The sequence below is a fragment of the Juglans regia genome, chromosome 6, assembly GCF_001411555.2.
Source record: "Juglans regia cultivar Chandler chromosome 6, Walnut 2.0, whole genome shotgun sequence".
Classification (NCBI taxonomy): Eukaryota; Viridiplantae; Streptophyta; class Magnoliopsida; order Fagales; family Juglandaceae; genus Juglans; species Juglans regia.
The window spans coordinates 38,425,150-38,437,251 of record NC_049906.1 but is presented as its reverse complement, the minus strand read 5'-3'; the positions used below and the strand labels follow the sequence as shown (position 1 = coordinate 38,437,251).

The window sequence follows — 12,102 nt, the reverse complement described above, 5'->3', positions numbered from 1 at the left end:
AATCCGCATATAAACACAATTAAAAAATATTCCTTTTTTCATAGAAATATGCCGTTCAAATCACACTTTAATGCTTATAACCTTTCTTTTTTATTTTCTATTTTTTTTTAAAAATTAATATTTAATTTATTTTTAAAATATTTTTGGGTCCGAGACGACCGACGTGACCTTTACTGGACCGGGACTGTATATTGGACAAAACTTTCTCAACAAGTATTCCCCCATTATTTCAGTCTCTCTCGCTCACTCTCCCTTTCTCTCACGCCCGATCCTACCGCGCTCCCGACCAAATCGCCGGCAGGTTTCTCAGCTAACCTCGCCCTTCTACCTCCTTCGGAAACGATCGCTTCCAATTCACTGATACCGCCTGCGGTACTCTTTTCTCTCTCTCACACCAAACCCTCTTTCCGTACGCTAGCTACATTTATGTTTCAATATGTATGGCTTGTGCGTTTGCTCTTCATGCATTACATCTCGTTGAACTCGAACCTATTTAACTTTTCTCCCTATTTTTCCATTTCTGTGTATAAATATACGCGCTATATGTAGGTGTCTATGCATGTGTGCTTATTTCTGCCTGTTGATCTTTGTCTCAAATGGAATGTCGGATCCGAACAGTTTCTGCAAGCTAGGGTCTTTTTTTCATAAGATGCTTTTAGCCTACGCCCTCTCTAAAACTGTAGCTCTCGTTCAGTCTAGAGGTTTTTGAACTTGTGTTCTGCTCCGTTTGATCTATGGCCTGGCATGTGCGATGGACGTGGTGTTGGTGTCTGTCGGCATTCGTGTATTAATTGCAGTATTCTAGATTATTTTTTTATAGAAAGTTTGAATTTTTTGGGTTTAATGTCCCTTGTGCTCCATTTGGTTGCTGAGAAACTGATGCAAAAAGTAAACGTTATACTGATGCTGCATTTTTTATCTGTAAATATGTAAAAATCAACTCGGTGCTATTTGGTTTATTCTTGACCTAACAACTCATATATTCTGTTTAGTTTCCGAGAAAGCAAAAGTAAATGAAAAGGACGAATGCTTGTGGTAATATGAATCTGAACATTCAACAACTTTGCTATTAAAGAATAAAAAAAAAATAAGGGACGCCATTTTTAGTTTTATCTGCACATTTGAAGTTTTTTTAAAGAAATTTTTCTAACAGAAGCATTGGTGGAAAATAATATTCTGTGAAATGGTTTTATTATTCATCTATTACTCAGAGGATGTTCACTTCTTGTAGTAAGTTTTCTGTGATATTCAAATAATTGAAGTTTAAAAATAGTATATGCCCCTAAATTGTAATATTTTGTTATGTGCGTAAATGGCTGGAAAAGATCAAATTTGTACTGCTGGATACCATCCTCTTGATCTTACAATAGGAGTCTTAAATATCTCCTGTTATAATGTATTTAATATGGCAATGTAGGTCTTGGAGGTCTTCATAATGATATTTTGTTTTGATTTTCATTCTCTCCTTTAATGTCATTCAGGTTTTTCTAATGCCATGAAAAGAGGATACATACAATGATTATTACTGTCTTGTGTCAAATCTTTTGCATTCTACATGCTGTGATATAGTAGATACTTTTCAGCTTAAATTGTGAAAAGATGACTTCTTTTGCTCTCTCAAGTCTCATCGGCATATTTTCTCCTAATATCTTTCACGTCTCACTTCACACAAGAAGAAGGATACAGTTTTTCATAAGGGTGTATGATTTAATATTTGAGAGATTGTTATTGGTGATAAAGTCGGTTTCTATGACCTGATTCCTATGTGCATCATTTCTTAGGTGTATTACTTGTGAACTTTCCATTACAGGAAAAGATGAGTTCGGTTAGAGGAGGTGATCAATCATCCAAGTGGAAAAATGTATCAGAAGTCAATAGCCCTAAGGTTGACCACTTGAATAATAAAATGGCAGACATCAACCTGAACTCAGAACAAGATGATGGTCAATGGGAGGTTGCAAGGAAGCCCAAGAACAGAGCTGGAAGCAGTGCTGCAAAACAAATGGGTTCTCAGAGTAGTAATAATTCTAGAGCTTGGGGAAATCCAAATATGGGTCAAAAACAATGGATGCGAGGTAACGGTGCCCCAGGAAGGGCTTCTGTGAATTCCTGGTCAACACAAACTGCTGATTCTAAGCGACCTGCAGGTAGGGGACAGCCAAGGCACCAAGCATCCACTAGGGGCTTTGAGGGTAACCATGTACCTCCACAACCTGCAATTGGCCCTCCATTGGAGCATGGATGGAACTGGCCTGCTATATCTGTTTCCACTCAATCCAAGGGTTTAGAAGATGGCCAGTTGAAGGATGAAACCATTTTGAACTCCCGTCATGACAATGATGTCGAGGCTGATAAGGATGACAATGTTGATGAGGCTGAAGATGATGACTCTGATGTCATGGAAGATACTGATGAGGATATGAGTGATGATGATGACTCTGATGCTAGTCAAAAGAGCCATAACACTCGAAAGAAGAGCAGATGGTTCAAGAAGTTCTTTGAAATTTTGGATAGCTTGTCTGTAGACGACATAAATGATCCGGCAAGGCAGTGGCATTGTCCTGCATGCCAAGGTGGTCCTGGTGCCATTGATTGGTATCGAGGGCTGCAGCCTTTGATGACACATGCCAAAACCAAAGGGGCAAACAGGATGAAGATCCACAGGGAGCTGGCTGAACTCTTGGAGGAAGAATTGCGCGTGAGGGGAACATCGGTTATTCCGGCTGGAGAGGCATTTGGTAAGTGGAAAGGTCTGAAAGTTGATGAAAAAGACCATGAAATAATTTGGCCTCCGATGGTTGTCATCATGAACACAAGGCTTGAACAGGATGAAAATGAAAAGGTATTATCATATTTTGTATCTGTTTTTGCAAATTATTACCCAAATAAATTGTAATCACAAATGTAGTCTTTTATCCTTTATATTAAAGATTGCCTTTTTTTTTAACCTTATAAAGAAAAAGATTGATTTGATATTTACTCTCGTTTTACTCTACTTTGTGTGAAATGGATTTCAGTGGGTAGGAATGGGGAATCAAGAGCTTCTTGATTACTTCAGCTCATATGCTGCTATTAAGGCTCGACACTCGTACGGTCCACAAGGCCATCGTGGTATGAGTGTTTTGATCTTTGAGGCATCTGCAAGGGGTTATTTGGAAGCTGAACGCCTGCATAAGCATTTTGCTGAGCAAGGAACTGATAGAGATGCTTGGGAGCACCGTCGTACTCGTGTCTTATTTTATCAAGGTGGGAAGCGCCAGCTTTATGGCTACATGGCAGTGAAAGAGGATTTGGATACATTTAACTATCATTCCCAAGGTTCTTCCCATCTTTTTCATCTCTTTCCTGTTGGTTGAATCCCTTGAGGTCTCGTGGTGACTTAAGTGTATAACACCTAGGGGTTGGCTCCAATGATAAGGGCCTTGGCCTTGGTGGTATACTCCCTCCATGTCTAAGGTTTGAATCCTTTGGTGCAAAAAATTTCTAAGGGCCACGTTCCATTGGTTAAAAGCCTATTATTTACCTGATCCGTGTGATGGGAATGCATTACGTGGGTTGGGGTTTAACCTGGTAAAAGACTTGTTGTGTTTGCTGTCTTTGGGATTCTCATCATCAAAATATAATAACTAACTTAAATGCATAATGTTCTTTTTAAATTTCTGTCTTTTTAAATGTGCAGTTGCCTCTGACATGCTTTATGATTGATTAGGAAAATCTAAGCTGAAGTATGAGATTAGATCATACCAGGAGATGGTTGTGAACCAAATTAGGCAGATGAGTGAGGACAACCAGCAGCTTATCTATTTGAAGAACAAGGTTGTGAAGGAAAAGAGTTATTCAAAAGCTATTGAAGAATGTCTTGGTATTACGAGTGAGAGGCTGCGCAAGACACAGGAGGAGATGCGCATTGTAAAACACAGAACCAAATTGCAGCATGAAGAGAACAAGGAAGAGGTAATGTTACTCTGGTTGATATACACATTAGTGTTGTATTTAAGCAACAGTTGTTGGACCCTGCTTTCATGTGCTATATTATGTGGAGACTATTAATAAAGCAGTTCGGGTTCCAGAGTTTGTTCCTGAAATGATGACGAAAGTAGAGGTTACCAACCCATTAGACAACTTTGTTGGTGTCTTATTACTATCAGTTACTTTTTGATAACTTTGTAGGTATAATTTCTGATGTGAGGAATGGGCATCGTCAATGGGCTATATGGCACAGCAATGGGTCCAAGGTTTTCTGATCAGTAAAATAAATGCAGTGATGAGTAATGGGTCCATTGTAACTTAGCAATTGAGATGGAAGATCTTTTTTGTATAAATAGGTTACATGCTGAGACTCACCATGCTTATATACCATTAAAGCCTACCAGATTGCAAAGTTTTAATTATCAGAAAAGGAAAAAAAATATATATATATACATACCATGTGTTAGATTTTGGTATCAATCCATTTGATGGTTTGTCATCTCATTTTCATTTTGTAGCCATAAGCCATCAAGGAAAGACTTGTATGCTTTTTCTGGCTTTGCATATATTATATTTTTCAATTACTGGGATTTTGCTGATTTTGCTTGCTTATTCATGCGCTATTGTGGTTATTGTTTGATATGCTGTCAGTTTTGCGAAAGAATAAATTTTGTTGGTGCCATTTGAGAAAATATTATATTTATGTTACCTTGACTATGGTTTTATTCATGATAAACAATGTTACCATGCTTGTCTCCGAGTCACTCACCCTCCCCTTTTCAACTTTGAAACATCATTGAGTTCCTAATTTTTCATGTTCTTGGGATGAAATGCTTGCTGCCCTTTTGCTCTTTGGTTCTTAATGGTTGCTGGATATCAGTTGTTCTGTAAATCTATTCAAGTGGACTCAGATTTAAAGTGTTTTTTTTTTTTTTTTTAAATGAAGATGTACCTTCAAGAACAATTTTTTAAGGACCAGATCAAAACCATACATGAATCAAGGGAGGCCAAGGAAGAAGATTTCGAGAAGCTGCAGCAAGAAGAGCGTGATAAGGTGAAGCAGTTAAATGAGAATCCTTCAAATGCAGACGAATACAAGCTCAGGTAAAATATACTTTTGGGTAGATAATTCAGCTGAGTCGGGCCCAGAATAACCATTTTTTTTTCTATTTGCATTTTGCCATTGTTTTGTCCATAGGGTGGAGGAAATTGAAAAATACATAAAGTTACAAGACAGAGAGATGGAAGATTTCGCGGAGGAGAGAGACAAACTAATTAAAGTTCACGAAGAGAAGATGGCTGCAATGAAGCGGAGGCACTGGGAAGAAGAAGTAGAGCTGGAAAAAGAGTTCAATGCTGAACTAACCCAGCTCATGGACAAGTACACTCCCCCACAGCGCCCCGATGATTCCACCACCAACAGCTTTTGACGGTGGAGTGGAAAAGCCTGCTTCTCCTCTCCCCCACCTCCTTGAACAGAAAGCTCCCTGCGCACTTTGCCACTAATTCCTTAGGAACTTTAAAAGACGCTATAAACTTTTTCCTCGGGTTAATGGTACACGTTCAAAGAATATACTCCAAAGATAGAAACAGGGAAAATAATAGTTGTTCGTGTGGACTCTGACAAGTGTCCTGCAGTTTACTCGCATCAGCTGTTTTATTTTGTGGTTTTCGTAACTATGGTATGATTTGCAGTTGGGTTAATTAAGAGGTTTGGTTGAGGGCTCTTTGGTGGTGCTTTTTAGTTTTCTGTGAATGAATTTATTGAGAACTATTGTTATTATTATAATGCCTAAAAATAGTGTGCAAAATATTGAGTCGGTAAATGCATGATGATATGCATCTTAAACTTGAATAGAGGGTGGGGCTATCGCTTTATCCTCTCGGTTTCACATAGGTCAATCTTTTGGTGCATGGACTTGCTTGCAACATGATTTTGATACCTTGCTCCGACGACGGTCGGTCTTTGACATTGGGCCGAATTGGTTGTTGAGTTTATGAATTTCTTCCGCTTACACTCTTGTGGGTAGCCATAACATAGAGCTTACCCCATTTTATTTTAGGATCTTCTTTTCCTCCTCTCCCCTCTTCTCAATCGGCTCCCTTCAGTTCATATTATGGTAATTATCATTAACAACTCACCTATTAGTCTTCACAAAGCATATATATATATATATATAACCGTATAACGGTTATCTTTCTCTTTACATGCTACACAGAAGACATTCAAGAGAGAGAGCGACTACAAATTCTTTTATAAAAAGTCTGGTTTCTAAAGGAACAAATTTCAAAATGGGACAGGCTTATGACATCAACTGTGATAATTGAGTTACAACAGTTTGAAAATGATGGTTAAGATATACTACAAAGGCGCATGTTTACCAAAAAAAACGTTGCATAATTAATGGAGTAAATAATAATAAAAAAGGAAGGAACAAACACGAAAATATCAAAACCACCCTCCTGGGCCCAAAAGACCCATCCGGAAGAGCCTTTTTTTCTGAAACAACATTCTGATGAAAACGGTAAAACAAAACAAAACAAACAAACAAAAAGAAGATAATCTATTATCCTAACTAAATATTACAGTTATGCGCTGTAATATGGTTTCAATTGAAAGTTTGAAAACCGTTTCAGTTGGTTTTCTTCTCATCTTCATTTGTGGCAGCCACCTCTGCACCATCAGTGACCTGATCATCATCGCCACCAAAACCGAATTCATTGACACGTTTCTTGTCCACTGGATATATCCACCTCTGGTACACATAGATCAGAAATATAATATCTGCAAGGCAGTAAAATGGAGAAAAATCAGAACGCATACAGATGTGTAGTCTGTGTAGAGGATATAACTAACCCACAATCCAACACAGAATCACAACATCAACAGAGTTTCATTATGATACCCTTGAAAGGATGCATTGACAACGAATGGCACCACAAACAAGACTGGAATATTTTAACCACAAAAAAAAAATCAGCATACACGCATGAAGATCCTTGTTTGCCTGTTGGGGACATTACACAGGCTTGAATGCTGCACTGCTAGGGGAACTTCATTCTCAATGTTTTTTTTTATAAGTATTCTCAATGTAATTCTACCACTAATTTATGCAGCTTTCAGATGGTGGCATCAATTTTCCTTTGAATATACTACATGATCATTGTAAAACCATCAGCAATCTAATTTAACTTTGGTATCATCCGTTGCATCATTGCACTTCCTCTACCTCTTTTCCTCTTATGAAATTTTCACTTCCATTGTCAACCCCACATTCAGGCGTATGTTAGTTAAAAAAGGGAGTACCAGAACAGTTATAAAGGGGATTAAATTAATATGCATTGTGATGTAAATTATATCTTACCATCACGAAAGACAGACAGCCGATGCAGTGTTGGCATTTTTATGACAAAGGCAAAGAGATCATCAATGATGGTGTTAAGGAATTTGTATGTCATCTGCCTCCAGGGTAGATGAGCCACAGACTGCAGCTTGTAATTTATGAACAATTGAGGGCACATCATTATGAAACCTGCAACAATGAATTCAAGTGCAAAGGGAAACAAACCTGTCACACTTCTACCAAATCATTTTTTTTTTTTTTGTAAGCACACTTCTAACATATCATAAAGTCAAAAGGTTATAACACAGGCGATATTTTAAGTGCAAAATTGGCCAATGATCTAAAGTCATATTGTTGTAAGACGCATATTATTTTGTTTGAGCAGGCAGAAAAATCTTTGGATGATTTACTATCAGAGAGAGAGAGGAGGGAGGGGAATCACCATAATGAATCAATAAGTGTGCAGATAACAGGTTTGATAAGTAAAACTCTCTAAGATAAACAAGCAAACAAAGGAAGCAGTCTGATAAGTTACGATTGATGATGGTGGTCAAAAGGGTCATAGTGAAAGCCCAAGCATATTACAGAACTGTGGAAACACAAGGAAAACTCAAGCTAGATATGAACTTATACTCCAAAAGGACTAGTCAATGTTTCAATTAGATCTCCTTCGAATTCTTATAAATCACTCACTGCAATTGTATCATACTCATTTACTTCCACCATATATCTCACTCAATGTGGGCCTTAGTAGGACATTACAATAGCTTTGATGTGGCTTGAGCCTTTTCCTTAGGTCGTTACAAATGGAACTCCAAAGAATTCCTTTTTTATTGGTATGAAGCTCCTTGGAGTTCTTAAAAATCATAGTTCAGTAAGGAACCATTATGGGACTTATAACACAATGCACTTTTTAACATACTCATTCCCTTCTATCAAATAGCTCCCCCACCCAATGTGAGACTTAGTGGGGGCATCGCAGGTCTGAGCCTTGTGATTTATGAGATTCACTACTCAATAAGTTTTATGACATACAGCACAGGGGGGTCTGTACAAATCAATCATAAATAGTTGTGAGGGCATCACAGATCTTTTGAGGCAGAATAAGCAAAAGACAACTAATTTTGAGGCAGAATAAGCAAAAGACAACTAAGGGGAGATGAGATAAGAAATTGTGAGAATTCTGTGAATAGTAGTGAAATTGTTTGAGTTAAGATATTTTATTGGATTTTGGAAAATGAGAGAAAAATTTGAATAAAAATTTTATGAAGTTAAAATTGATTGAATATTATTTTTTAATATTATTTTTGTTTGGAAAATTGAAAAAGTTGTATTGTTTTTTGTATTTTGTTTGGAAGTTTGGAAAAGTTGCATAGGGTTTTGTGTTTGAATAATGATTAGATGAAAAAGTTGAAGATTTAAAATTGAAAAGTATTTTGTGTTTGAGTGATGTTTGGGAAGGAAATTGTGACAAGTTTTTAGATTCATCTCTATTGCCAAACAAAGCCAAAACTATAAAGCCCTTAAAAAGGATATTTTGAAGAGATGACGCCCATTGCCTGAGTAGGAAAAACTGTTTTTTTTTTTTCCAACTCCATAGAATATAGCACAAAATCTCCATGACTCGACAAGCGTGTTAAGAAGAAGAGATAGATAGAACTACCAATATAACAAGTTTTGGAGGAACAATCTTACCAAACATGTACACACAGCTTGTCAGCGAAGATAGAATCCAAGAATACCAGCTCTTGTGGCGCTCATACATGAGCGAGTATACAGATGAGCATGCAACAAGGAGGAACAGTACATAGGACAAATACTTCATTGCCATATCATCATATTCCTTTGTCTTATTCCCTGCATAGGACTCACGATCCCGGAACCTTAGCATGGGTATTCTCCCACTTCTATCAATCTGGGGAAGAAATACACAAATTACAAAATTTGCTATCACAACAGGGTAAACCAAAGATTCAGAGCAGTATAAATAACTCCCTACTAGATGTAATATAAGCAAGTGTCAAAAAGTGTAGGTTTCAGGGCATTAGAAAATGACACCAATTAGAAGAGCATGCCCAAAATCAAAATGCATTTGTAGATGGATACCTGACATGCCCCATATATATACAGAGAAACATGAAAAGATACAGTGAAACCCAAGGAATGCGGTATGTGGCAAATGATTGAAAAAGAAGTCTATAAGCAAATTGCAGATAAGTGATAAACACAAAACATATGTAAGGCATGACATCTCAAACAGCCAGTGTAATTGTGCCAACCTAAAAAGAGACGTACATGCACAAACAAACATTATTCTAGCATCCAATTATAGATGATACCTCTATGTGCATGGCCTTTCCGATTTTCCAAAACTCAATGCAGCAACCAATTCCAGAACTTGCCAGAATCATCCATGAGGTATCATTATCAAGTAGATAGAGGAAAACAATGAGCTGACACAGAAAGCTCACTATAACAGACTTTGCAGACAGTCCTTCCATAGACTTATTTTTGTTCCAAAATTGGATGTCTGCATTGGGAAACAATCAGATTAATTAGTAATATTAATCCCCAAGAACATCTACGGGACGAAATTTATGAACTGCATTATACAGAAATTACTATTACCATTCTTAAATGCCAAGAAGTCGAACACTGAATGAAGCATGGAAACAACCATTGTGATTGCCAGGAGGTATGGATTTCCTTCCAAGAACACCCTCTGAGAAAATTATCAGATAACTGACATTTAGAGAAACAAGGAAACTAAATTTTAAGTTGCATGATAGGTGCTAGAAGAAATACAATAAAATATTTGATTCCATAACATTTGATTACAACCCAAATTTCACTATAGATTTATATGTCATCTTATTATGGGCAAAGTAAATGATATGTATCTATGAATGGTGCAAACTCTCGGCACCACCAGTAATTTATAAATTGATGACATAAAACATTATCAGGTTCAGACATGAATAACGTTTTATGAAATTTTATTAGTAATTATGGTATCTTCGTCCTCATAGATGTCCATAAAAAAACCAAATGTTCTTTCTACTTTAAACGCAACAGTTCACATGGTGAGTAACTTGTAAGACCCAATGGCAACTTTCCAAATAATAAGAAAAAAAGTAACTTGAAGTTCAGATTGCAAAACTTGCAGAGCTTATTTCAATAAAAATCCAGAAACAAAGGAACGGTTCAAAACCCAAGGAGATTTTCAAAACTAATCACTGGCTCATGCCATAGAAACTTGCTAGGGTGACAGTTAAGCAATACCTTCAACTCATCAGCCTCGCCTTCAAGCATGCTTCCGTAACTACGGTGAATCTGGAAAGATTGGTCAATCTGCAGGAATATTTGCCACTTGGTCATGCTTATGGGACCCACCTCCAGGTTTAGTGGCAATTCTGTCACTGTCTCATTCAATGGTATCAACTTATCTTTGAGTAACCAAAACTCATTGAAGAAGATGGTAGGATAGTAGTCCCCTGTACTAGGCTCAACATTCAAATCTGCAACTCTAAGTCAAGAAACTCAAAGATGTGATAATGACATCATTCTTCCCTAGCACATGTAGCCCGGTCCAAGGGCCATGCGGGATCTACTTTAACATGTAGCTCCAGGTCCAGTAAATTTATAGCACACCAGATCGGTAAAGACATTTGGTTGCATCAATAATCTTGGTGCAAATCAACATATGTATCAAAATCAAAATTTTTATAGGCCCCTTTACATGTGTTTGTAAAAGCACCGAAAAAACAGAAACATACTAAGCTGGAAAAGCTCCAGGGAAATTTCCATGTAATTGAGAAAGTAGTGAGAGTGACAACAAAACTAAAGGTAGATTGACAAAAATAAGATCTTGAAGGATACAAGGCGCAACATTTGGAGGTGCAGCATTATGCGGGTATCTGCAGGCAAAAGAGAGAGAGGGGGTTGGGGAGAAGGCATAAGCAATTTCAGTGACAAAGAGGCTCATACAATTGAAAAGAGAAAAAAGGGAATACGTGTAAGCTTGATTTTTCTATTTCTAAATCAGTTGCACATTTAGTTATACACTTCAAAGAAAATGAGCTAAACTAATTCACAGATACACAACCATTACAGCCAAGAAACATTTTAGATAAAAATCTAGAAATCAAAAGGCAGGACCAAATGATACACTCGCATCATAAGACATTGACTGTAATGAAATTATTGTCATTAACTTATCATAAGAAGAAATGAAATTATTATCAAGATCTAGGGTTAGAATTTAAATTGGGGAAATAGCATTTTAAGGCAGGGAATATGTTTTAACATCTGATTCCAAGCAATTATGTAACAACTCAAGAAAGGCCCAAGCCGCATTTGGGCCCATACTCTAAAAAACTAGTCAAGATTATAATTGGAGAGCCCATTGGAATCAGTATAAAAGGCTTGAACTTTCTCCTTCCCAATCAATGCGGGATCCCACTCACCACCTTCCTATACATCCGAGCAATTACATATTAAATTCTTATATCTAACGTGCTAACTACATCCTGTCACTTCAATTCATCAATCTTTGTAGTATCCATGATTTTCAATAACATAAGGAGTGAAATATACATAGAAATGATTACAAGAAACGAATTAAATTATTTCTTGGCTTTGTTTACAAGAAACCATGATATAAATTTTTTTGATAAGTAAAGGGGAAAGTAATATTAAAGGGGGCATTCCAAAGAAACCATGACATAAATATATGGCTTTATTTAACAAGACTTCACAACCATACTCCAGAAATACTTTGCTCAAAAGA

General features: G+C 37.0%; 2 protein-coding genes across 3 annotated transcripts; one reads left to right on the top strand and one right to left on the bottom strand.

Moving 5' to 3' along the window:
• Positions 1-205: 205 nt before the first annotated feature.
• Positions 206-5,707, top strand: LOC108982293 (protein SUPPRESSOR OF GENE SILENCING 3). Of its 2 annotated transcripts, none has more exons than XM_018953623.2 (6): positions 206-372; positions 1,811-2,842; positions 3,018-3,318; positions 3,710-3,954; positions 4,916-5,073; positions 5,168-5,707. In XM_018953623.2, exons 2-6 carry the CDS (start codon positions 1,817-1,819, stop codon positions 5,397-5,399), a joined length of 1,962 nt encoding a protein of 653 aa, XP_018809168.1. In that variant the 5' UTR covers positions 206-372; positions 1,811-1,816; the 3' UTR covers positions 5,400-5,707. The 2 variants fall into 2 exon arrangements, with proteins under 2 accessions (XP_018809168.1, XP_018809175.1); XM_018953630.2 differs by having other exon boundaries at positions 209-372; positions 1,782-2,842.
• Positions 5,708-6,275: 568 nt separating this feature from the next.
• On the bottom strand, positions 6,276-11,313 carry LOC118348726 (CLPTM1-like membrane protein cnrB). The gene is made up of 7 exons (XM_035690955.1): positions 11,193-11,313; positions 10,596-10,831; positions 9,942-10,035; positions 9,653-9,843; positions 9,009-9,228; positions 7,335-7,502; positions 6,276-6,754 (listed from the first exon to the last, which is right to left on the bottom strand). The coding sequence occupies exons 1-7, from the start codon at positions 11,296-11,298 to the stop codon at positions 6,603-6,605; spliced, it is 1,167 nt and encodes a 388-aa protein (XP_035546848.1). The 5' UTR covers positions 11,299-11,313; the 3' UTR covers positions 6,276-6,602.
• Positions 11,314-12,102: the final 789 nt, after the last annotated feature.